The following is a 25,736-nucleotide window of genomic DNA, read 5'->3' as shown; positions in this document are numbered from 1 at the left end:
CAGTCACATGGACTAAAAATTACTTTCATGTGAGGTATTTATGTCACTAATAAGGAAGAATGATTTCAGGTGGGTAAAACAGTCTGTCAGCAAAACTCAGGTGAAAATATTTGCTTTCAGGAAGAATGTGGAGGCCTTATCTGCAGATCCTTGCAGAATGACTCTTGCTCAAAGTTCTGTGCACAGAGGCAGCCACGTCTATAGGTTTCTACAGGCACAAGAGCTACAGTCAGTCTTACTCTCATCAGGTGACAGAACACTGAGCTGGAAACCAAAACTCTCCCCCATCATGCCTGTACCCAGCAAGACTGAACCAATCCTGAAGGTACTTGGCTTTCTCTGAAGACTTTGTGCCACCATAACCAGGAAAACCCTTTCCTTTAGATCATGCTGTTAATTCTCATTATATCTGGCAATCCAAAAGCCAGCTGCAATTTTCAGGCATTAGCTGGACTTCATTTCACTCATTAAAATAAACACCCCAAACAAAACCAAAAAAAAGCCCCACCAAGCTATTTTTGCCTTTAATCCCTGTTGCAGGCATTTAAAAATTAAAAAAACCACCAAAAACCTTACTCAAAATAAAAGTCAGTTGTAAGTTATTACACATTTTATGTGGAAGAGCCTTCAATCAGAAAAGCTATGGAATAGTGAGTTGAAGCACATGTAACCAGGTCAACTGACGTTGTAAATGCCTTTTTCCTTCTTCCCTTTACCCCAGCCAGAGACACTGTTGCCATTATAAAGGGATTGCCTCTAACAAGCACGGGAGTAGACAAAATCTGAAGTGTTTTCATGACAATGTTTTTTCCATTCCAGTGTAACTTGACTTTGTGTTTATTTACCTCTACAATTTGAGTAGCATTTCATTTACACAGTATGGAATGTACACATTTAACAAGCAGAACAAGGTCAGATGAATCCTGTAGTCTTGACTCAGGCAATACTGCCATAGACTTTAAAGGAGTGGGAGTTTTGCAGCTTCAAGTATTAGCAACAGTGAGACTACTCTACTGACCTAGGACAGGAAAACAGAGCATTTTCCTCATCTCATGACACACAGCACTCAAAGTATTTTTATTCCCCCATTCAGAGTTTAGAATCCCTTCCAAACCATTTTCAGGAGCCAGTCTTCTCCACACCTCTGGGACAGAGAAGGGCAGGCATACTTAAAGGCTGTCGTTTCCAGGAATGTTTGGCCGTTATTACAAATAAAGCAGCAAAAGTCTGGCTGTATTTTCTGTAAGGCCAATTCCTGCACAGGAACTTCCCCTGCACACCCCAGCCAAAGTCCCCACACTGCGGGCAGGTCCTGCCCCCGCTGCGGGCACTGCTGGAACTGCCGTGCGCTCCCAAGGGATGGGGTATGGCCAACGAGAGGATCCTTAACGGAAACAAGCCCATCCACCCTCAGAAGCACGATATATATACACAGACAGGTATATATATATGTATTGATTTACCAAAATATGAGTATTGGTCTAATACCGATACTCAACTGTGATGGACAAAAGACTCTCTAACAATTTAAAGTTAGAAAGGGTATGTTTATTCAGTGCTGGGCAGCAGCGTGGGGTAGCCCCCTAATGCACACTGCAAAATTACAGGTGATCACAGAGTCTATTTATTGACAAAAGGTTTAAATAAATACATATTCATAATACCAGCCCCTCCCATTCCCTGCTTCCTATGATAATTAGCTTGAATGGCTATTAAGCATGAGTGGTTGGCTTCTTGAATTAAGTCTGGGGTCGTTTTTGTGGGGAGGGATCTTAGAAGGAGGAAGCAAGGTGAGTCTTCCTCGCCCTGACCTTTTTATTAATGACAATACAAATGGCTTTTGGGGCAACTCCAGTTTTGCAAAGAATGAGCTTCTGGTTGCAATTGTTCGTGTTCTTTGGAGCTAACTACTAGTTTCATCCTTTCCCATTGCAAGCACAGCTAAGCAAACATAAATTGACAGGCAATCAATTATTGAAGTTTCAGGTAACTAGCTCAAGCCCAGTTTCTTTTAACTTTTAATTAAAATCTTAATTTCTTTAAGATTAGTGTTTCAGTATGTACGTATGTCTGAGCACCGAGAGGCAGATGTGCGAGCCGGGCGGCAGCGCGGCCGCACCTGCCGGGCTCGGGACAGCGCTCCCCGTCAGCGCCCCGCCCGCCGCGCTCCGGGACCCGCCTCCCCGCGGCCAAACCCGAGCCAAACCCCGCCTCCCCGCGGCCGAACCCCGAGCCAAACCCCGCCTCCCCGCCGGCCAGACCCCGCGGCCGTGCTGCCGTCCCGCCCGCTCACCTCCCGGCGCCGCCGCGTCCATCCCCGCTCCCGGCCGGCCCTCCCTCCTCACGGCCCCGGCCCCGCGCGCGCCCCCCACACGCCCCCGGCCCGCCCGCGGGCGCGCGCACGGCGGGGCCCGCCTCCCAGCTCGCGCAGAGGGCGGTGCCCGCGCGCGCGCGCCCCTCAGCTGATCCCGGCGCTGACGGCGCGTGCGCCGCCGCCGCGCGCCCCCCGCCCGCCCCTCGCGCGCGCGCCCGCGGAACCATCCGGGTGCCGGTGGCGCGGCGGGGCCGGGCCGGGACCGGGGCCGGGCCGGGGCCGCGGTCGCGATGCATCTGCACCAGGTGCTGACCGGTGCCGTGAACCCCGGCGACAACGGGTACTCCGTGGGCAGCGTGCAGGACACCCCCTTCACGGTAACGGGCGCCGCGGCCCGGCCGGCCTGGGCACGGCGGCCGCAGGCCCGGGGGCAGCGAGGGGAGCCTGGCGGGCGGGGGGCGCTGAGGGCCGAGCGGGACCCGGCGGCTCCGGGCGCAGCCGGCATCGCCTGTACCCCTGGGCAGCGCTCCGTCCTTGTGTCAGCCGGGGAAACCCCCGGGTGTCTGCCCTCGCATTCCGCTGGGTGCTTCTGTCTGCCTGTCTTTATTTGTTATTTCTTTTAATGTATTTGTGTGTGTGTTTATGTCTCATCTGCAAAGCGCACACAGTCTCTTGCTCTGAGTTCTGACGAAGCCTGCCCGCTATTTGATGAGCGTCTACCTTCCATTACTGAGGTTGATTAAACACAAATTAGTCGAATGCTCCTCTCAAACTGGAGAAGAAACAGAAAAAAGATGATCAAGAGATACACGAAGTGAATTTCAAGAGCCTCGTAGTTGACAGAACAATCTGTTTCTCATTCACAGGCTATTTTTGTTTATTGTCAATTTCTAATGCAAATTTCACTCCGTTGGGTTATGTATGCGTGGTATGCTTTGATTTTTGTGAGTGATCAGCTTCTGCAGTGTTTTCCTGCTGCCATCTAATCAGGATCTTATTCTTTGGGAATCAATTGTCTCACTGCGTTTTATATTAGCAAGATTATATCCCAGGCACCAACCAATTCCAAGCAAAATGATGCAGAGCATCCTTTCTGGTGTAAGATAAATGTCAGCAGACTCGTGAAACATTTAAAGCTTACAATGGATTATCACAGATGTCTTATTTCAGTGATGAATGCTGGAGAGTCTTAAGTAATAAAAGGTGCCATGTTTGTCTTTATTTTCCTGATTCTGCTGCTATGCAGCCATACTGCTATTAAAGGGACCTCTGTTACTTTTGACATTTATATAAGAAGTCATTTACTCATATTCTAATTCTCATTCTAATGTGTTTCTTTTTACTACGACAATTTCAAAAGTCAGTCAAATGGTATTATGCAACACAACTTCATGCTAATTCCTGTCATAGTTTTGATACCATCAGTAATGAATCACAATGTATATTGTACTTTATACAACAATTTTCCAAGAGCAAAAGTAGCATCTTCCAAAACGATGCAGGATTGCTTGGTAGGATGTTAATTATGGAACTACACATAAGAGACCACACTGTCTTCTCTGGCTGCTGTATCCAATTTTTAATAGTACAGTAAACAAGGAACTAAAGAGAGAATAATGTTTTAATAAGTGCATCTTCTGGACTTACGTAGCTGTAACTTTCCTCTTTGCTTTTTCTTCATTCTCTGTATTCATGGTATTACTTCCTGTTCTTTTCAGCCTTGATCCTAGAGTAAACTGTATGGTTGAAAACTGCCTGCAAACAGTTTGGGGTCTTATATCCAGATTCTTAATAAATTAGTTACCTGTGTGATTTAGTAGAATCATAATGTACCATTGCCTGCCTAACTTCAAATTCTGTCGGTTGGTATCACCTGTATGGACGTAGCTTTGTGCCCCCAAACACTGAGCTGTTTGAAGCCATAACTTCAGCTCAGATCCTGAGGCAGGTTTTGCAGTTCAGGTGACAGAGGCTGACTGCAGACCTGCTCTGAAGCCTCAGCACCTGTCAGGCGCTGGCACAGAGCCCCAGCAGAGCAGGGAGAGGGCAAGGGAGATGTGCACAGCATGCTGGGACTCCATAGGTGTCTGTGGGAATCCATAGGTATCTGGGAATCCACAGAGCTGAGGCACAGGAGCTGCTGTTTGTGTGCACATGTGCCCACTCACGTTTTGGTTGGTGTTTGGGCGTTGAAAATGCGTGAGAATGGTTCAAAATTGCTACAACTGATTCATCACAGGCACTTGGAAATACAGCTTTTTTTGTGTGCAGGAATGAATCACTCCTGTTAAAAATACTCTGCTTAACAGCAGAATAATGGCTTGGGTACATATATATGTGTGTACCCACAGTTAATAGTTTTGGAATTATTTCCCCTTTTTTTGAGGAGGAGTAGGAGAAGAAACTTCCTCTTAAGATGAATGTGCTTTAGATGCCTAAGTCCAGCAATCTTAGGATTTGGAGAGGAGAAACACATTTTTTCTAACCTGATCAGGGACATTGCAATTCTCAGGTTCTTCATTCTTCCTGTGTTCTGTGGTTTGTCCTTGGCTTGTTTACATGACTCCTTGCTGGGGATAAAGGTAAGCTTTTAATTTCCAAGTCAGTGTAGCTAGAGGCAGGATGATAACACAGTCTGCCTCAACTTTTTTAAAGCTTTGGTAAAAATCATCTAGTTATTCTGGGAATAAGACAGGGAAGAATTTTTCCACTATTGTTTTCTCTGCCTGCTAAAACAATTGTTAGCAACTCCATAAAACTGTAGAATCCAAAGAATTAGAGACAGGTGTCTGTAGGTTGGCTGCACGGGTTTTGTCAGTGCTTTTTCTGAAATGTGCAGGGTCCTTTCCTCCCTCAGCTGCCACATCTGCCTGCAGCAATCCTGACACACATCCAGCCTTTGCCAAGGAAGGGGTGAGGCAAAGAGATGTGTGGTGTGTCTGGTGGGTGCTGTAGCTGTATCGTGGCCAGCCTGGCAGAGCGGGTGATACACAGGAAAAACTGTTGGAAGGGTGATTAGAGGCAAAATAGCTCCATAATGCTGTCTTGTGCCAGACAGTGTCCTCAGCCTCCTTCTGAGCTCTGGAAAAGACGCTGCTTAAGCAAAGGGTTGAAGTACTGAGTGACAGAAGTTCTGGGAATAATTCTGTGCACTTCTCAGCTTGCTGTTAGTTCACATTCTCATTTTAGTGAATATTGTTAACTGTGTTCCACAGGTGAGTTTACAGCAGGTTGAGGGTTGAGCTTTAAGCAGAAGAGCCTTACAGCACACACCCTGCATTGACAGAACAGGTATTTGTACCTCACAGTCTAACTGGCAGCTAATAAGCTTTTAAAGGTAGTGCAATGCATTTTTTAAACCACAGCTGGTTTCACTTAGCTTTTGTTCTAAAAGAGCTGGTTAAGCAGCTACCACAGAAAGCAACTATTTCTAAGGTTAGTCTGGGTTTAAAAATAAGTAGATAAAAATAGCTATGTCATTTACCTAGAGGCTGGATTCTGTAAGTATAAAAATTTCAAGTGTCAAACAGGAAATAATATTTACTTCTGCACTATTTGCACAAAATAAAAAAATGTAAACATTGTTAATGAAAAATCAGAAGGTCAGATTTTAGTGGCATCTAAGAACTTTACTGATAAAAGTGAGAAAAAATTCATTTATTATTTTCCATTTTTTCTCTCCTGTGTAGGGTTCTCCTACTTTTTTCACTACTTCATCCTTCTTTAAACACTTACTTGCAAATCCCTCTCAGTTATTTATTACTATTTACATGTGTCTATATGTTCTGTATTGTTTGTATGTAAACTGCATTATAGATGCTTAATATCTGAATCCTTACTAAGTTCATTGACCTTTATGTGTTTAGGCATGTTGTAAAGTATTTAGTCATGAATTTGTCCTAAATGTCAATTTAGGAAAGCCTGTTTTACAGGCCATGGTTTGGTAGTAGGTTAGGAGCTGTTTCTCAGTTGTTTTGCTAGCTTGCATTAAGTGTATGTAATTCTAGTAGTACTTGGAAGGAGGAGGGGGAGGAAGTGTAAGTGTTGTGTCCATTGATGAGAGTTTGGAAATGGTTCAGAATTCAGGTGTCTTCATTGCTAAGCAGAAGGTGGAGGAATTTCTGCATCTTGTGTTTCCATAGCCAGAAACTTAAAGAAGAATGTTGTTTTATAAGAGGACTCCTTTATGCCCAATACAGACTTTCAGGTTTCAATACATGTTTTAATTTATGTAATTTTAGATGTTTATGAATTCATTTTTTTAATACCACTGTGGTATGATTCTGTTTCTTTCACTTTGTTTACCATCTTGAAATGCCTCTTCATCCCTGGTAGCACACAGAGGAGCTTGAGGACTTGTGTTTTATTACACTTATGCCAAGTGTGTAAAGAGTTGCAGGTTATAGAAAAAGAATTTTGTTGGGTTTTTAATACAGAGAAAAAAAAATTTGTATAAAGAAAAACCAAGATGAGAATGTGAAGGAAAAATTGATTCCCTGTCTCTTAGTTCCAGAAGCAAACTGGAAGACATGAGCAGCTGAAAAAGACAGAAGCATGTGCTGCTTTCATATTTTCTGAAAACTGAGGATATAGCATAAACTCTTACACAAGAACACAATGTCCTACTTCTGTGTGGTGCTGCTCCTGCATTCAATTAAAGCTTTGTAATTGTTCATTTCAGTGGTCCCAGATCTTGACAGATAGAGCAGACATTGGCAAACTACAGCTTATTAGTTGCTTATGGATCCTGCAAGTCATCCTTGCATTCTGGTGATTTTGCAACTCCATTTAATTTTCTCCTTGAAATTATCAGTGACATTAGAAATGGAGGTTGGCAGATACTCCATGTGGGTGGTTCTTACTGCACTTGTTTTGTTCAGTCACTGCTCATAATTCTGTTTATTTAAGAGCTCTGTGCTGCTCTCATCCATTGCAATATCTCAGTGCCTTATTTTTCATCTTTCCTGTCTGTATGGCTTACCAATTTTCCATTCCTTTTATCAGGCTAGGCAGATTGGCAGTCTGCTGCCACCAATATTGTGGCCACTGTTTCTCTGGCAGGAGAGACCTGTGGTGGCACAAATGACCTCATGAAGACATTGTCAGCTGAATCCTTAAGAAGGAACTGCTGATGTTAAATATTATGACACTTCCCTGTTCTTTGTCACTGTGGGGTGTTTCTGCTGCATTACCAGCTTAAGGACAAAAGAAAAGAGGATTTAATGGAAAAGTGTTCTCTGCAAGTATAAACATGTTCATATAATGAAAACATCAGAAAAGCTGCATAAAAGCAAAGAAAAACTTGTATTTAGGCATATAATATGAAATATGAAAATATCTTTCAGTACATAAAAGTGTATGGACCTTTTTCAGAGGTGTGTTCTAATGGCTTTACTTCATAAAATAATTTTAATATTTCGTGTACTTAAAAGAAATAAAGCACATTCTCAGAATAAATATCTACACTCAGGAAAATGACCCCAGAACCAAGAGACAGCAGCACCTGCTCTAACCTAGAGCTGAGGGCTGGTGTCCTGCTGTTGGGAATGGGTTCTGCCCAGCCCCTCACCGAGGGATCCCCTCTGGTGGCACAGGACACTCAGCTTGCTGAGTCACTTGTTGGTGCAGCAGTAAACACAGGCAAAGACTGGGATGACTACAAGTGTCAGTAATAAGATTTCACAAAGGAAAGAGATCTCTGTACCTTGATGAATCTTCCAAGAAAAAAAAAATCCACTGTAAACCACACTTTTAATTCCGTACCTCAACTTTGTAAAAATATGCCTAATAGTATAATTAGCTGGAAATTTAATGCTTTGTTGGTGGAATAAGTGCAGGTTGGGGACAGGAGAGATGGAAAACCAAAAATGTTTACAGAGAAAGACACTAAATTCTTTTGGTTCACAGAACAGACAAGTATAGAATATTTTCTGTTTCATGCATTATGAGCTGTACACATACATACAAGCATACACAACACTAAGCACAAGGAAAATGAAGATGGTAAGTATTTTCCTTTTATAATTTCTGAGACACGCATACATATCTCTTGCTAATAAAATTGCAACTAGTGATAAGTTATGTATAATGTAGTTTGAAATTTGCAACTCAAGTTATGAATAATGACAGTGAATAGGGGATTTGAAAGGTTTAAGTCCTTGTTTTAATTGGATCAGCACCTCTTTTTATTTAGATAATTTAAATCACATCTTTTAGTAGGTTTGTATTAGTAGTTATAAGGAAGACTGTTGAAAATAATTAAATTCTTTTCTGTTTTAATGCTCACTCTTTGAAGTTAAAGTAGGAGAATCAATTTCTTGTGAATATTAGAATTCTGAATGAATTATTGTAACAAGATGATGTGCTTTTATTTTCCTGTCTACTTCTGGACATTCACATCCTGGTCTCAATCTTCTTCCTTCCTGCTGAGGAGCCTGTAGTGTTTTGTCCAGCATTCACCACCACTAGTGAAGCTTGTTTTGTAAAGAATCCCACTATAAAAATAGGAAAGCAACAAAACAAAAGGACTTTCTGTTCAGTGCAAGAACTTATTTCAGAATCTCATCTTTCATTCTCTTACATTCTGGAAATAATCCTATTCAATTTTAATAATAACTTATGCCCTTCCAGACTGGGTCTAATAATCACACAGCCTACTCATCAAGGTGCTGGGATATTCTGTTACACAGATAATCTCCCTCCAACAACCTTTTAGCAATCCTGCTTACATTGTGAATCACTCCAGTATCAGTTCCTCAGAGCTTCCCAGAACAGCAGTGTGGGTTATTATCTCTCAGACAACACTGCATCACTCTGTTTTCGTGAGATGACCTTGGAAAGCTTTTAGACAATCTGTCTTATGTGCAGTTTTCATTTCTGTGTGTGCAGTTGTGTGGTGTGGTAATTTCTGGGGACTGAGTTTCTGCTTTGCTGCTTGCACTGCTGTTCCTTTCTGTTTCATGCAATGACGTGCTTTCACTAAATTAAGCCCTTTTTTTCAGCTTTTCTCACTTGTTGCTCCTTTCTAGGAGAATTAGAAGTAGTCATAGAAAGCCATGAGACCTAAACTGTCCACTCTAATTCCAGTGGTTGCCTTGCACCATTATCTTAGTGCGACCACCGAGGGGCACTGGTGGTAAATCAATACAACTCTCATACATTTAAAACAAGGTAACCTTTACACTGATTAATCTCAAAGGAGAGAGCAAGGGCTGACTCAGTATTTTGGAAATAATTGTGAAAAATCCAGTGGACGAGTTAAAACGACAGGTAATTTTGTACCATCTGAAATTCACCGTGGAGGACTTGCACTCTCTGCTTGACTCAGCTGTTATAAAATTTCTGTAAAGTATTGGAATCAGTGGAAAAGTTACTTTAAGGAAAGAGACTTCCAGTTCAGACTGGTTACTGTAAAAGGCTTAGTGGAGATTGATGCTAGGGAAAGATTTCTGTGCCTGAATGTGGGAGCTCAGTGGGACAGATAATCTGGAGTGATTAAACTTTTTAGAACAGGTGAAAGGTTAGCAGACAGGTGTATATTTATGCTGCCAATAAAAAGTGCTGCAAGCTATCACTGTTCTAGAGGTACTACATAAACAAATTCTTTGGCATATAGAGTGTATTGCACAACAGCATATGCAAAAGAAATCTTTGTTGTTTTACAGTCTTACGGTAATGTGCACTCCTTAAAGCTCAGAAAAACCCAGAAATTTATAGAAAAGAATCCCTTAATCTTGATTTTTAAAAGTAATTAAAAAGACAGACAGGGGGTACAACACACAGCTATTGAAGAAATGTACGTGCAAATTCATTAAGAAATGCTCCTGACTTGACTGCCTTGCTCTAAGAGGCAATGAGAATTGGAGGGGAGAAAAAATCAACTAAAACCTAAAACAAACAGAAGAAAAAGTAAACAGAGGGCTCAAGTTCTCGATTTAATTATAATTATTAAATTAATAATTTAACCACACTTTGAGGATTTGGTTGGGTTTTTACTGTTTCTGTTTGCTGTGATTTAAACTCTGGTGGAGTTATGGTCTCCCTGGCTACTTTGTTTTTACTTATTGCTCATTGAATTAGTGAGGGACAAACCCACTTCATTGTAACTTCCTGTTTAACTGAGATACAGCTTCTGAAAACATCATTCCTGTAACGAGTGTTCAGTTGGCTTTTGAAATAAACATTTAATTTTATTTCTTCTAAATATTATTTCAGGCATATGGCTCTGGTTGTGACATTGTTATTCTGGCAAATGACTTTGAATGTGTGCAGATTATTCCCGGTGCTAAACATGGAAACATCCAGGTCAGTTGTGTGGAGTGCTCCCAGCGACAAGGCAGGGTAAGGATTTTAGTAAATCTGTATAGAATTTTTAAAATTTGAGAACTCTAAATTAAATAATTAAATGGCAACATAATGCATTAGGGGAATGAAAGAGTTAATTTCACAACAAAAATAACAGTTTACTGCTCTGGGACTTTGAGTAACATCTCTTGTGTTAGTCTTATTCTTTCAATTTATTACTGATTTGGGGGAGGGAAGAGGGTAGAGGAAGCAGGAGATACCTTGTAACAAAGGGGTTTTTTCCCCTTTCTGGGACTTGAAATAACAGGTGTCACAAAATGTGTACTGTGTTACAGTACAGTATCAGAACTGGAATGGTACTGAAGTGAGGGTTACTGTTTCCATTTTGTGTGCTTCCATCTAACTAAAGAAGAAATGGATAAATTGTTTATCTTTACATATATATACAGGTGTACGTGTCTGTGTGTCTTGCAAAGTAATGAATTCGAAATACTTATGTGTTAAAAAGGCTTCAGCATGTTTAATGTGTTTAGAAGTGCTACACTATGAGCTGTCATAACTGCATGGCCCCTTGATTTGCTGTGTGGTTTCATTTTAAATCCCTAAACAATGCTAGAAAGGTTAGAAAGAGCAGGGAAATATTTTCTAAGAGTTTCAGTAGTGCACTGAGCAAATTTTGTTTGTCAGTTGTCACTGCTGGCTAGAATTAGCTGGGTAAAAATTGGGACCAGTACTGGGGAAGCCCTAGTTAGGATTTGGGCAGATTAAGTTGGCAGAGCCCTTGAACTTCAGCAGTACAGTCCCAGTAAGAGTGGGAGAGAGATTCCAGCTTCAGAAATGGTCCCTACAAGACCTCACAAACCCCTGGGTGGTTCTGCATTCAGGACTCAGAACTCACAGTGTTTTACACTTGGGGACTAACTCTGTTGTTGCAACCTTCTCTCCCCTTCCCCCTAAGGAAGAAATAAGATTTCATAATAAATGTCGTGCAACTTTTGCATCATTCTGTTTTGAGGAAACCAGATCCTGAATGGGAAGGACTTAAACAAGTTTTCTTTTAAAAATATTTTAAAGAAGAAAGAGGAATTTTGAAGATACTTAAAAGTACTTAAAGGATATGAGTATTAGGAACAGGCCCAGATAAATACCTAAGAAATACTATTTTGTGTTTAAAGATTTCTGTGAAATAACTGGATGAAAGAAGCTGAGGGGTTCAATGGCATATGTACTTCCATTTTTCTATTTACTATTTATCTCCTCTTAAAATGTATTTGAATGTTAAAAATAGAATTGCATTTCTTTCTGCTTCTTGTAATTATTATTTAGTGATTTAGTGATGCAAAATGGAATCTAGGGACACAGACACTAATAATTAATGCATTAGTTAGCTGTGAAGTGCACAGAACATGAGCTGAAGCAGTGAAGGCATCAGCTTTCTCTTATGCATTAAGAGTAGTTGTCCTAGAAGAATATACCACATCTGACTGTGTTTGTGGCACTGAATGAGATGTCTGGCCTTTTCAGAGTTAAAATCTGAAAGGTGGGCTTCTTCAGGAGTGTGTTTTTCTCAACTGCCTTAAGAAAATATACCCATAACACAGTTAATTACATTTGTATTAATTTCACTTTCTGAGAACTCTGGCACATAGAAGAGGTACTGGAAATTATTTAGCTATTTTGGAATACTAAGGAGCACTTACTCCACTTGCCTCCTGACCTTGCATTTTGAGTCTTCACCCTTGTTTTTTTAAATTTTCTTTCCCCAGATTGCAGCATCATATGGAAATGCGGTTTGCATTTTTGAACCACTTGGTATAAATTCTCATAAAAGAAATAGTGTAAGTATATATTTCATATTTGTAATTCTGTTTAGGCTCTTAGAAGAGGCAAAAGTCTGTCTTCCAATTATTTTTATTATATTATGTTGGCACACAACAGAATAACAGATAAACAGTTTCCACCATTCATAATAATGGGTGGGTAGACTCTTCCACTGGATGAATTGAACTGTGGACTCCACTTCTCCTAAGTTCCCAACATCTTGTCCTTGAGTCTCATGCTAGAATGACATGGTGACAAGCTGGTATTTCTTATTTGAAGAGGTTGTCAGAGGTGAAGTACAGAAATACAACACAGACTTCTTTAGTGCACCTAGACTTGATTTAACAGCACAGCATGGCTATTGAACATTAAGGATGTTCTCAAGCAGATTTCACAATCTTAGTGGCATATACTGTCATCCCTTATGTTCCTGTAAATATAAAGCAATATACAGATATATTTGTATGTGGAACAGATCCAAATCTGGTTTGCAGGACATCTTGGGATGCATTTACATTTTACAAAAAAATTAAAAGCATATTGAAACTAGATTTAGCAATCTACCACTGAATACTTTTGCAACAGGCTTAATAGCAATTATCATATAGAAAGAAATACCAATATCTTTAATTTTTACCGTTGATGAGAGAATTAATCCTTGACTATTTTTATACTACAGCAGCTGAAATGTCAGTGGCTAAAAACTGGGCAATTCTTCCTCAGTTCTATGACTTACAACCTAGCCTGGGATCCTCAAGGTAATGCATCATTTGTGAACAACATTTGTAGTTGGAATGACTTGAACATGAAATATTTTTAATGTAATGAAGTGAGAGATTGAATATGCAGATTTTAAATTACCTCTTCTCAGACAGTGTTGCATAAAATGTGAGGCTACAGTGAACATTTGTTAAGATGCTGTGCCAAATGTTTGAGTCTCTTATGTAAGATCTTAGTTTGGGAATCGCAGTATTAAATTGTTAACAGACTTAAATTATCACTAATAATAATTTAAAAAGAATTTTAGCACAATTAAAGTCAATGATGTACCTAGACATGGATCTTTATAAGATGTCTGTGTGAATAGCTATTAAGTGTCTGCAACATTTATTAGTAAATATAATTCTGTGATTCAAAGTCACCTAAAAAACCTTGGTGTTCTTTCTTAAAAGATACTATAAATTCAAAATGTTTTGATAAAATCAGCTGGGTGACATGATGGAATACCCTATCATATTTTAAATGGACTAAAGTTTAGCTTTCAAGCTGTTCTGGATAATTCACAACAAAATATGATAAGAGGCCTAATCTTTCAACATACCTTCATCATCCCGGTTCCATAGCTTTGGTATCACTCCCTTTCAGGTAACAGGTTATTGACAGCAACAGACTTTTTGCAATTGTGGGCCCCTCCATCTGATGACATTCTAGAGGAAGATGAAGATGATGATACCAATAGTCAGATCAAGGATGATAAAGTTCTCCCGGTTCTAAATGACTGGAAATGTGTCTGGCAGTGCAAGTGAGATAATTTTTGTTTTAAGACAAATTGTAATGCTACCGCACCTATATTTTAAAATGTGCTTTAGAATACCCTAAAATTCAAACACTGTAAGTTATTTCAAATAAAGTATAAAAAATCCTCTCTCCTGTTGGATCTAACCTAGGATTGCTGAAACCAATTTTTTGAGCTGTCTTTTCAATCAAGTATGGCAATACTTTTATGCTCCTGCTATTCCAAAAGTATGCTTAAAGAAACAACTATAACATTCTTAATCTAATTTTTACTTGATTTAAGATTAAATTTAAATAATCAACAGTAACACTGAATCAACTGAATACCTATGGAATAATATTTTAGAATAAATAGACCATACTTAACTTGCTTTTGTGTTCTGTAGGACTGCAACATCAGTGCATTTGATGTCATGGTCTCCTGATGGTGAATATTTTGCAACAGCTGGGAAGGTAAGGACAAAAAAGAATTATTGAATTTTTGCAGTATTTTTCATTTGTTTGACAAAAGTAATATGAATAGTCCTGGACTATACGTTCTATTGTAGTCTTAGCAAAGGTAAATTATGATCTCATGTAAGGCTGTATTTTTGTGTAATTCCATGAATTTCAGCAACAAGAAATTGGATTTAGCTATGTACTTTTATGGAATAAGTGAATGACAGTGGGGTGGGCTTGTATGTTTGTATGTGTTATGTATATATATATATGTATATACACATACACATTTGAGGTTTTTTTTTAGAGATGGTATACTTAGATAAATTTTCAGATATACATAAACAATTTTTTCTACTTCTGTTGAAAGTAATGAGATCGTCACGATAGAGCACATACACATTTGAACTGGTGTAATATGCACATGTCTGGATAAATTAGAGAAGTTTTATATTTAGTGAATTCTGGGTTCAGTTTTCAATTCTATTTCAGTTTGCAATACTTTTTGTCAAATCACTATTCAAGCTAAGTTTTCAATTAATAATTCTCTTTAATGTCACCCTCTAATTTAAATTATTTCTTTTGGTTTAGAAATCTCAATAGATAAGCATTTTTTGCTTGCACTTAAATAGTGAGATGAATTTTAGTTCTGAGCCAAGTTTTCATTAACAGTACCAGAGCAGCAGTTTTCTTGTTGCTTGAGATTTTCTTTTTGTTACATTTTTAATCATAGCTACCTAACCCCCTGGCTTTTTACTGCTTTACCTAGGATGACTGCCTCTTAAAAGTTTGGTATCCTATGACTGGTTGGAAGTCATCTCTCCTGCCCCAAGAGAATGAAGAAAAGAAAAAGTGCTCAGAAGATGTGCAGTTTTCCTTTGTTTATTTGGCGCATCCCCGAGCAGTGACAGGATTTTCCTGGCGGAACATCAGCAAGTACATGCCCAGGTGTGAAAGCTGCCTTTTCTCAAAAAGCAAGCAAGCCTTTGATCAAGTGTTTTTTTAACATTCTGCTTAATGTTTTGCCATCAAGAGCATGGGATTTCTCTTCTTATACTTTCAAGAAACAAAGCATGCCAACATCTGTGTCACCAAGTTTGATAACTATATTCATGTTGACCTTCATTTAGGGGAGAAGCAGAAATTCAGATAAGACAGTAACTACTAAATTCTTGTACACTCTCCTAATTTCTGCTGTGTCTATGTAGCTAATGGAGTTAGCCAGGCAGTAATTTTGCTGTCTCTGCCATCAGGGGGTTGGTCTGTAATGTGTTACTCACGTCATGCCTCGATGGCATCTGCCGGCTATGGGCAGAGACACTGTTACCTGAAGATACTCTCCTGGGGGAGCAGATCTGTGAAACCACCACTTCCAGCATCAGCAGCACCATCTCTCAGTCTGGAAAGCAAAAGGACACTATACAACATGCACTAGAGGTACATGTAAATACTTAATTTGTCTAATTTTTATTTCACGATTCTTCAAACTATAAATATTTTAGGATATAAATCTCTATGATATAGATTATGTAGTCCCTATATGCATAACAGAATAGCCTGAATTATTTCATATCAGGTTTTGAAGTCTATTACTAAACACTGAAAAAGTCAGAGACTGCAACTGTACATCCTCATACCATGATTTTGAAACTCAATTTACTTTTTTCTATAGTTAGCTTACAGTCATGGGAAGAGACAATAATATGGAGTAGTAGTGATGGTTTCATTCTCATTGGGTCTGAAAGTCTGCAATTATAAAGACAATGAAAAGTGTAAATAAACTATTTTAATTTTTAGTTACTTCACTTGATAATTTTGTTTCAGTGACAGTCTTATATTAGCCAGACCATTAAGTTTACAGTAAGAGCAAACTTATCTGTAGAAGCAGCTGCTCCTGGTCGACCTTAACAAGCACCTTTTTCCTGTGAGAAAGTGCATACCAAAAATCATCTGCAGCCATAAATACTTATGTGAGAATGTTTCAATTAAGCTGTGTGGGATGTGTGAGAGTATCCAAGATAAAAGAGCAGGAAACATCTGTTCTGCCATTTAGCTGTGGGATTGGTTAGTCTCCTAATCACTGGCTGTGTAGTTGGTGCTTCTTGTACACAGAGGAAACATGTAAATACTCAAGTGTGTTTATTGAAGACGATCCTGCTAGATGTCAGAGTGGTGGTCTGTTATCCTCAATTGCTACACTATCAGTATAAAACCAAGGAAAGATAAGAAAACAAAAAAACACCCCACAACTCATTTGTGGACTATTACAATCAGACCAAGTTTTCACTTGTTAAATATCATGGCCAGCAATAAGTAGGGAGCTTGGGATCAATTACACTTTGGACTGTTATATCAATTGTGTGCTTTACATGCTCTCAGAAATTTTCAGTCATACAAAAATAATTCATTACAAAATTATATCACCAAAGTTGCTACTTTTAGATTGTTTTAATATTGTTCATGAATGTTGTGCAAAATCCTGTGTGTTTTTGTGGTGTTGTTGAGTAGATTTTAAAGGAGCTTTTAGAAGACTGTTAGAAGAGCTTTACTTTTGGGTATATTTGATGTACATAAGTGTTACTAATCTGTGTTGAAATCTATTTAAAATAATCCTTTTGAAAACAGTCTTAATTTCTTTGGTAGAAAAAAACTATAGGCTTTACCTAAGTGTAACTTTTTACCTTACAGTGGTTTTGGTATTTATTAATTAATTTTTTGTAACTACAACAGACAATTCATCATTTGAAAAATATGAGAAAAGGACAAAGGAGATCTTCAGTTCTTGTTACCCACACAGATGTACCACCAGATCAGCAGGGCACTCATGAAGTTCAGCGTCACATTTCCCATCAAGCAAATGCTCTTGGGCACTTCCACATAGCAGCAAGCATCAACCCTAATACAGGTGAAATACAGCCATTTATTAGACTGCAATAATGTATTTGCACAATATGAAAAAAATAAAGGGAGATGAGATGCACATTCTCTGTTTTGCCTAATCAAATAGAGGGAACTTGTAGGAAGTCTATTATTTGGCATAGAGTTTTTTAAGAATGAAGGTGAATTTATTCTGAACACCTTCAGCACTTTTATTAGCAAATTAAATTCATCTTTGCAGATCAGAAGGCAAAAGAAGCATAGATTTCCAGTTTGATTGGTGTTTGATTCTTGGGTTTGAGGGGTCATGGTATATGATGAATAGAGTAATTGCATCCTACAGAATGGAGGAATTAAAAGAGCTGTATCAGAGTCTTTTGGTGGGAAACCAGCTGCTTTTTATAGAATAGTGCAGAATATTTTTAAAGAAGGAAAAGATTAAAGACCAGTGACATGCTTTACCTAAAATTCATGCACAAAAGTCAGCACTGCAACATATGAAACTGAGCAGTTAGAACCACTGAATATCATTTACCATTCACATAAGACTAACTTTTCATGTAAATTTATTGACCTTAAAATATCTTTACTGTTTTCATTACAATTGGATGTAAAATCTCAATCTTTACATTTTTGTTCTTGCAGGCAAAAATTATATTATACCTAAAATAAGGGAAATGTTTGTGTGTACATACATATATGAATAAAAAGATGAGTGGTTAATATATAGCTTAATATATAGATTTATATACTTTTATATAGTTTAATAAGTAGCTTTTTTATTTGTTTAAAAATGTCCACAGATATTCCTTCAGTGTTGGCTGGAACTGCTTTTAATACAGATGAAGGAAGTGGAGGCTTCGTTGTCCACTGGCTGAATAATAAAGAATTTCATTTTACATCCTCTATTGAAGTATTCATGCAGCATCTAAGACAAATTTCAGAACAGCAGCTAGAACAAGATTTTGATGTTGAAGCTGAAGAGGAAGAAGAAACAGAAGAAAAAGAGAAAGGCTTACATATGAAGTTAGATCATGGTTAGTAATCTGGTTACTTGTGATCAGCTAGCACTAGTAGCAGATTCAAAAATACTATGTTTGAATTGAAACTGATAAGGAAATCTTTGCATAAAATGGCACATTTCTGTTGCAGATTTGTCTATAGACAGAGAATCAGAGACAGGGACTGGTACAGGCTCTTCAGAACATGAAGATGGAGAGAGAGAGGGAAGCCCCAAAACATCTCTGCTAGCAGGCCCGCGCCTGCCTCTTCCGACGGTTTTGTTAGACCGGAAGATTGACTTGCTCCTAACGGAATGGAACAGGAATCCAGATATGCTTTTCACTATCCATCCTGTTGATGGTACCTTTCTGGTGTGGCATGTGAAGTATTTAGATGAATACACTCCAGGCATCTTTCGACAAGTTCAGGTATGGTATATTTGAAATGGTTTTATTACTTTTGATGTTAGCAAACATTGTCCTAGCATTTATTCAGGCTGAAGCTGAGTTCATATATTCTAATTTTTTTACTCTGTTTTTTTTTTAGGTTTCATTTTCTTCTAGGATTCCTGTTGCATTTCCATCTGGAGATGCTAGTTCACTTAGCAAAAATATTATGATGTATGCCTCCCCTGTCATTGTAAAAGACAACAGCAATGCTGCACAGCAGAAAACAATGGACTTTCCAGATAATACTCTAGCAAATAAAGGACCAAGCTTTGCCCAGGACAGTGCAAATGTGAATATAATTTCTCCTGTGGTAATGATGATTTCCAAACATATAGATGGCTCTCTAAACCAGTGGGCAGTTACTTTTGCTGATAAATCAGCTTTCACTACTGTGCTAACTGTATCCCATAAGTTCAGGTACTGTGGACACCGCTTTCACCTCAACGATCTGGCCTGCCATTCTGTTCTACCTTTGCTGCTGACATCTTCTCATCACAATGCTCTGTTAACTCCTGAGTCAGACACTTCCTGGGACTCTGACAGGATTAACAGGATGATGGATCCTCTTAAACATAAGAGAGGTTCTTCTAAGCAGCAACTTAAAAATGCAGCAACCCGTACATTCCATGACCCAAACGCAATCTATAGTGAGCTGATTCTGTGGCGAGTAGACCCCATAGGACCTTTGTCCTACACTGGAGGAGTGTCTGAATTGGCTCGAATTAACTCTCTTCACACCTCTGCTTTCTCTAACGTAGCCTGGCTTCCAACACTAATTCCCAGCTATTGCCTTGGTGAGTATACCTGGCATATTTCCATAGAGTTAACACTTGAGTTGTAGAATTAATTTGTTAAAATAAAGTACTGTTTTATTTGGAGTATATTTGCATTGACTTTTCAAAAATTTCCTTTTACTATGCAAATTAAACATTTTTACTTTGTTTGTGGCTAAGCTACTACAAAACACTTGTGGTCTGAGGGTGTCTGCACCCCCTGTGGATCAGCTGGCACTCAGGAACCCCTTTGTGTGAGTAAGCACTCCTTACTCCCACAGACAACAAGATGCTGCCTTTCCCCAGTGCTTCAGGCAGCTTCCTGGAGTGCTCTCTGCATTGATGTGGTTTGCAAGTGCAGGTGTGCTGATGGCTTAGAGTGCTGGCCATGTGCAGCTGCAGGGGCAGTGGGTTGAACAAAACTAGTATTTGTAGTATTTGGATGACCTGAACATCAGAATTACTGGGGAAGATTTCCAGCCAAAATCGGTATTATCAAATTGCTTTAACAGGCTAAAAACTGCTTAGGAGGTCCTGAAACAATACTGAAATTCTTCAGACCACCAGAAGCCCAGTTGGAACCCAGGATATTTATAAATAAATAACTTTACAGAATTGCAAACAACACTTTTTCAGAGGTCAGACTGGACAACATTTGATGTGTGATGCACTTGGCCAATTCTTCGGTTTTCGTTTTTAATTTTACGGCTTTCCATTGCAATTAATAAAACTACTTATGCAAATGTTACTCTATCCAGCCACACAGATACCCATTTTCTAATTATCAAAGATGCTGTTATAGTAGTTGTCATCTTTTTATACAGTACTAAGAGCCATTTGTGCTGTGGGTGTAACAATAAATTTTATACTAATGCTAGGTTATAAATACATAATATATTTGATTTAAAATGAAACAAATTCATTTTCTCTGCTTACATAGTAACATTCTGAGATGTCTGTATCCCACAGTGTTCTAAACACAAATGATGAGCTACATTCTTGTAATTTAAAGGAGAATGTGTATCAGAAAAGAACATCTCATGTCAAGCCTGTTGTATGAACTGTTGAGAAGCAAAAAATACCAAAACCTTTCACAATATTTCATATTTTATTTAGAACTGTAGACAGATCTATTTCCCCCTCCACTTTTATATCTGCACTTTCAACTGCAGGGCAGGAGGGAATATGCACAGAGGTCGATTTTATGCAAAGAGCCTAGAGTCAGTAAACAAGGAAGAAGGCTGTGACTGAATAGTTTCCCCTTAGGCTCTACCCTGAATTGTCTGTGAAAACCTTGGGAATCTGGAGTTGGCTCTTCCAGGCAATGCCCCGGAGGTGACAGTGAATCAAAGTCACCAGAGTAAGGAATGGCAGTGTTCCCTTAGGTGTGCTACAGACTGGGGCTTGTGTGAATAGTGTTTGTACCCATACATGAGTTCAGATTAGATTATTGAACCTTTTCCAGGAGTTCCAGTTACATTCATGAACAGAAAGGAAGTTATTTCAAAGTTCAAAAGATGGTGTATTGATACACACATTTGCTTAGGTTTTTTACTTCAATGCTTTATGAAAATTATGTTTGAAGCATGTTCATATACTGAGGATTGTAGCAGACTACCAGTTGCCATTGACTGCCATTTTTTTTTTTCTTCATGATTTTTTTTGTCTCTTCTGTTAGGTACCTATTGCAACTCTGCTAGTGCTTGCTTTGTTGCATCAGATGGCAAAAACCTGAGGCTCTATCAAGCTGTTGTAGATGCACGGAAACTTCTGGATGAATTATCTGATCCTGAATCATCTGTAAGTTTTATGTAGCAATGGTTTGGTTTGAAACTGTTAAAATACAACTAATGTAACTCACTTTTTCCCCCTTCCAGTGATCTGTTTTCCTTTAGTTCTGTGTGATTTTTGTGCCATGTATAGGATGTTATGCATTACATCTTGCATAGTTGCATGTTTTGTAGCTGTCTGTAAGCATTAGCAGAAAAAATGCATATATTACTACTAAAGGGTCTGCACTGAACCAAAATTTCCTGTACAAGTTTTCCATACAAGGTGAGAAAAGGGAAAACAGGATTTCTTAGTTTGTCCTCTCAAAAGGGGGATTCAAGAGCAAGGAGGATGAAAACTGAAGAACAAGACTGAGCTGTATCCACCTAAGTTACATCTATATATGAGGAAGGGCAGAGATGGTAGGGTATAAGGGAATCAGCTAAGGGTCACATTAATTTTCTTTTCTTCCTATAACCAGTTTTTTCATTCTTTTTAGCTTTCATTTCTGTATCTTTAGGAAAAGTAAAGCCTGATCTTTCACTGTTATTGTATAAAAAGACACATCTTTATTTTTTTGCCATTCTTCTGTTATTTTATAAACCATCCTGCAAGACAGGGCATGTCAGTATTCAAATCAGTCTGAAGAATCTGTTGTAGGAGCAATAACTATGAACATTCCAGCAAAAATCAGTAGAGCTTTCAGCTTTATATAAGCTGTACTGCTGGTGTTTTCTACATGTTGTTACAAAAGCTGAAGCTTGAAAAGGAAAGAAACAGTATATTATTTGTCATTGCACAAATACATTATGTGGTGTTATGCAAGGATAAATCTTTAAATTAGCAATATTTAGCTTCCATAAAAACTGGTGTTTCATCCCCATGAAGAGCTGCTGACTCACAACAGTGCACATGCTTTGATAAACACATTATTCATGTGTGTCAAAGTGACAACTGCAAGAACTCGTTATGGTTTGTGCCAACAAGAAAAATTGAAGCATCAGTTTATCATAAGCAATGGCAATTTTCTTCTGTCCAAAGGAAAAATATACTAATTCTACTCATTTTTCTCTGTTTCAGAAACTTATTGGGGAGGTGTTTAATATTGTGAGCCAACAATCTACTGCTCGACCAGGATGTATCATTGAGCTCGATGCAATAACTAACAAAGTAAATAAACGGCTGACTGTGAGGGGATCACATAAGGGTGTTTAATAACTTCATTTGTTAATTAGCCTAATCTGTTGAAAAGACATAAAAGAGATAACATTTCTCTATGGTGACAATGACTGCCTTGAATTTTTGTGAATATTCCTTGAGCATTTTACTGAGCCAGCTTTCTGTTAGCTGCTAAGAGCTCAAAGCTCATTTTTAGAGTAAAGCTGTATTTTCTAAGCATAATTATTGAAGAAAACAAAACTTTACTAAAGAATGGTTTCCATGGTGTCATAATTTAAAGTAAGTAATTACAATCCCCTCAAACCCAAACAAAAATAACTTAAAAGCCCAAACCTAGAAATTAGATCTAACTATCCAAAATGTAAGAATGATAGCCAGGTATGACTTCATGCTTTTTGTGGTTGTATTGTAAAATAAATTTATTAATTAACACAGGTATACTTCTCAATCAATGAGCAGGTAAAATAATGAGACCTTTTTCTTACCCAGTTAGTTTGATGATATATGCTCTAGTGCTGTTTTCTGTTAGCAGCCTGTGAAAACAGTGAGTTTTACCAATTTTAATTAGAAAATTGTGGGCTTTTGACATGTATAAATAAGTATTTCTTTATTGTCAAATTTCTATGTCTTTTATAGCATACAATCTTCAAATTTAACTTTAGATTTACAAAACATTTTCTTAGAATTTTTATAAATGAGTACAAGGAATACCATCTCGTTTCTCTGGAAAAAAAAGGTGTTTTGCAGCATAACTTTGCCATCACTGTATTTTGAGAAAGCAGTTTCCGTTACCAGCAGGGAAGGATTTCACCATGAGCCTTCTCTGTAGTGACATAGAGTTACTGCAAAGGAATATGTTGCTGTCAGAAAAGACAGATGTTAAGATATCTGAGAGAAGGAAAACCTGCAATTTGTTTCCTTTTTCAGAATGCCCAAGCAATTCATTGCAGACATGTCTTCCCACTGAAGTGGGATGAAAGTCTGAGACTTCTTGCTGCTCTTATTTTTTCAACACCAAAGAAATAAAAAAGAATCAGATACTAACTCATCTGTCAATAGCTGCAGCTAAAGTGTTATTACAGAAGCTGTCTATCCTGGCAGACCATGGTGAAATTATTTCAGTATACAAATGATGAGTTCTAGAACATGCTGTTCTTAATATGAAAGGAAAATATTTGGGTTTTCTGATGATAATTTTAATCTTTTTAAAAGAAAGTGTTCCTCATTGGTAGCTAGATTGCACAGAGGAAATAATTGCATTAATACCCAATTTTGTTGTACTGTTGTGGAAGCATAACAATTGCTCAATGTTTCAGTGTGGCTCAAACACTCAATTGCTTCATGTCTTCCAAGAAGACTTCATTTTGGGATACAAACCACATAAGGAAGATGTGGAAGGGAAGGAAACTGAAATATTTTTCCAGCCATCACAAGGTATAGCATAAACTATAACTAATATTAATTAAATTGGTACCAAAAAATGTTCTTCAGGAATACTTAATTCTAGCTGGTAGTTTACTTTTAAGTGAGAATCTGTAAAATTCAGTGAAATGGCTGTATGTATGTATGTATTGCTTGTGGGAATTGTTGCTAAATGATGTTAAACAAAGACATTCTAATTGTTTAGAGTGAAACAACTTATATGACAAAGTACATTTTTCAAAGGGCTTACGTTGTATATAAAAATGTGGACAGAACAGAAGCACATTTTCTGCATCAATGGGTAGTTGCAGATGATTATGTCAATATATCTGGTTTTCAAGTTAATGCAGTGGAAAGTCATTGGGAAGTTTGGTAGTAGACTTGAAACTTCAAAAGGAAAAGGAAGAAAGCAGGCAGGTAGAAGAGTTTTTATAATCTGGCAAAGCAGTTCAAACTGAATGGGAAGGCAAATATCTAAAAGATTTGCCATTAATACTCAGATTGTAAGTCAGTATCTATTTTGTAATTCTGCTGTTGTCATGAGCAGTCAAAATGTCAACGCATGCTACTAATGGTACTGTTTCAATATTTTGTTTTATAATCTAACAATTTATTTCAAAATGAATTGGGATTATTATTGTTGATAGTTTTTAGAGAATCTTTTGCTATCAAAAGATTATTTGAGTTGAATATAAATGTCATGATCCTATATGAATATATATGTTTATATATTATGTATATAATATGTAAATTACAGGGTATCGTCCACCACCTTTCTCAGAGAAGTTCTACCTGGTAGTAATTGAAAAAGATAGTAGTGGCTGTTCTGTTCTTCAAATGTGGCATCTTCATCTCAAATCTGTGCAAGCCTGTTTAGGTGAGTGAGTGATTTTCTTAGAGAGGGACATTTCTATCATATTACTTGAGATAAAACAAACTTTGGTGGTTTATTATAAAACAAATTGTGTCACCTTTGCCAAGCAGAAGCCTAAAAATCAAGAATCTTCAGAATAATATATCAGTGTAATAGAAGCAGTAAAATTCCTTACAAATATTGGTTGTATTCTGTACTAATGAAAATATAAAAATGTGCTGATGGGGTGAGTAATGTACTTAAGAAGTGGCTTCTTTATTTCAAACTATCAGTATTTCAGAATGTAATGGATGTCTTAAATGAATAGTCACAGCATGCAATAAAACTGACACGGCCAGCACACATCACATAATTATTTTGTGTGCAATTTGAGCTCTTGTAAAAACAAATTAATTTGATTATCACATATTCATGCCTTGTCCTTCCAAACAATTTTTAACACTGCTGGCATGTTTTTTTATATAGCAAAATCAACTGAAGCATCTTCAGCAGATAATAAGCTTAGTGTACCTGAGCAGAAGACTGTGGATTCTTCTCCAGATGTATCACCTGGCATAAGTCCCTTACCACGATCTTCATCCATTGCTAACCTTCAGACTGCTAGTAAACTCATTCTGAGCTCCAGACTTGTGTACAGCCAGCCCCTGGATCTTCCTGTTGGTGTGGAAGTAGTAAGAGCAACTCCTTCAGCAGGTAACTTTAACAATTTTTTCTATACAGTTGGTTCCACTGTTTTATATCCTAGTTTATAGAATTATATCTCCTCAGCCTGTAAGATTCTGATTTACTGATTCAGGAAACACAGGACTGAAAAAGTGCTTTCAAATCATCATGTCCATATCATGTTACTCTTCTGCAAATGTATCAAGTCCCCACAGGAAAGCTGTTCCCAAAACTTGCTGCTCTAATAGTTGGAAATGTAACTTTTATTCATAATCTATTAATGAAAAATTTATACCCACTTGCTCATGTGTCAGAATTCCTGTGTTTGGTATATA

General features: G+C 38.1%; 1 protein-coding gene across 2 annotated transcripts in view; it reads left to right on the top strand.

The window, feature by feature from the left end:
• The first annotated feature begins 2,563 nt into the window (after window positions 1-2,563).
• The window catches only part of DMXL2 (Dmx like 2), a 47,601-nt gene continuing 24,428 nt past the window's right edge, over window positions 2,564-25,736 (top strand). For both annotated transcript variants that reach the window (XM_033070976.1, XM_033070975.1), the window contains exons 1-17: window positions 2,564-2,691; window positions 10,529-10,654; window positions 12,385-12,456; window positions 13,119-13,197; window positions 13,805-13,961; window positions 14,341-14,407; window positions 15,162-15,340; window positions 15,646-15,829; window positions 17,123-17,297; window positions 18,073-18,306; window positions 18,422-18,699; window positions 18,818-19,514; window positions 21,172-21,293; window positions 22,344-22,433; window positions 23,759-23,876; window positions 24,622-24,741; window positions 25,204-25,431. In XM_033070976.1, the coding sequence (XP_032926867.1) occupies window positions 2,605-2,691; window positions 10,529-10,654; window positions 12,385-12,456; window positions 13,119-13,197; window positions 13,805-13,961; window positions 14,341-14,407; window positions 15,162-15,340; window positions 15,646-15,829; window positions 17,123-17,297; window positions 18,073-18,306; window positions 18,422-18,699; window positions 18,818-19,514; window positions 21,172-21,293; window positions 22,344-22,433; window positions 23,759-23,876; window positions 24,622-24,741; window positions 25,204-25,431 (3,013 nt within the window). In that variant the 5' untranslated portion in view covers window positions 2,564-2,604. The remainder of the gene's footprint in view (window positions 2,692-10,528; window positions 10,655-12,384; window positions 12,457-13,118; window positions 13,198-13,804; window positions 13,962-14,340; window positions 14,408-15,161; window positions 15,341-15,645; window positions 15,830-17,122; window positions 17,298-18,072; window positions 18,307-18,421; window positions 18,700-18,817; window positions 19,515-21,171; window positions 21,294-22,343; window positions 22,434-23,758; window positions 23,877-24,621; window positions 24,742-25,203; window positions 25,432-25,736) is intronic.

The sequence above is a fragment of the Catharus ustulatus genome, chromosome 12 (assembly GCF_009819885.2).
Source record: "Catharus ustulatus isolate bCatUst1 chromosome 12, bCatUst1.pri.v2, whole genome shotgun sequence".
Taxonomy (NCBI): Eukaryota; Metazoa; Chordata; class Aves; order Passeriformes; family Turdidae; genus Catharus; species Catharus ustulatus.
Note: the sequence above shows the minus strand (reverse complement) of the source record. Positions and strands in the feature narration are given on the sequence as shown.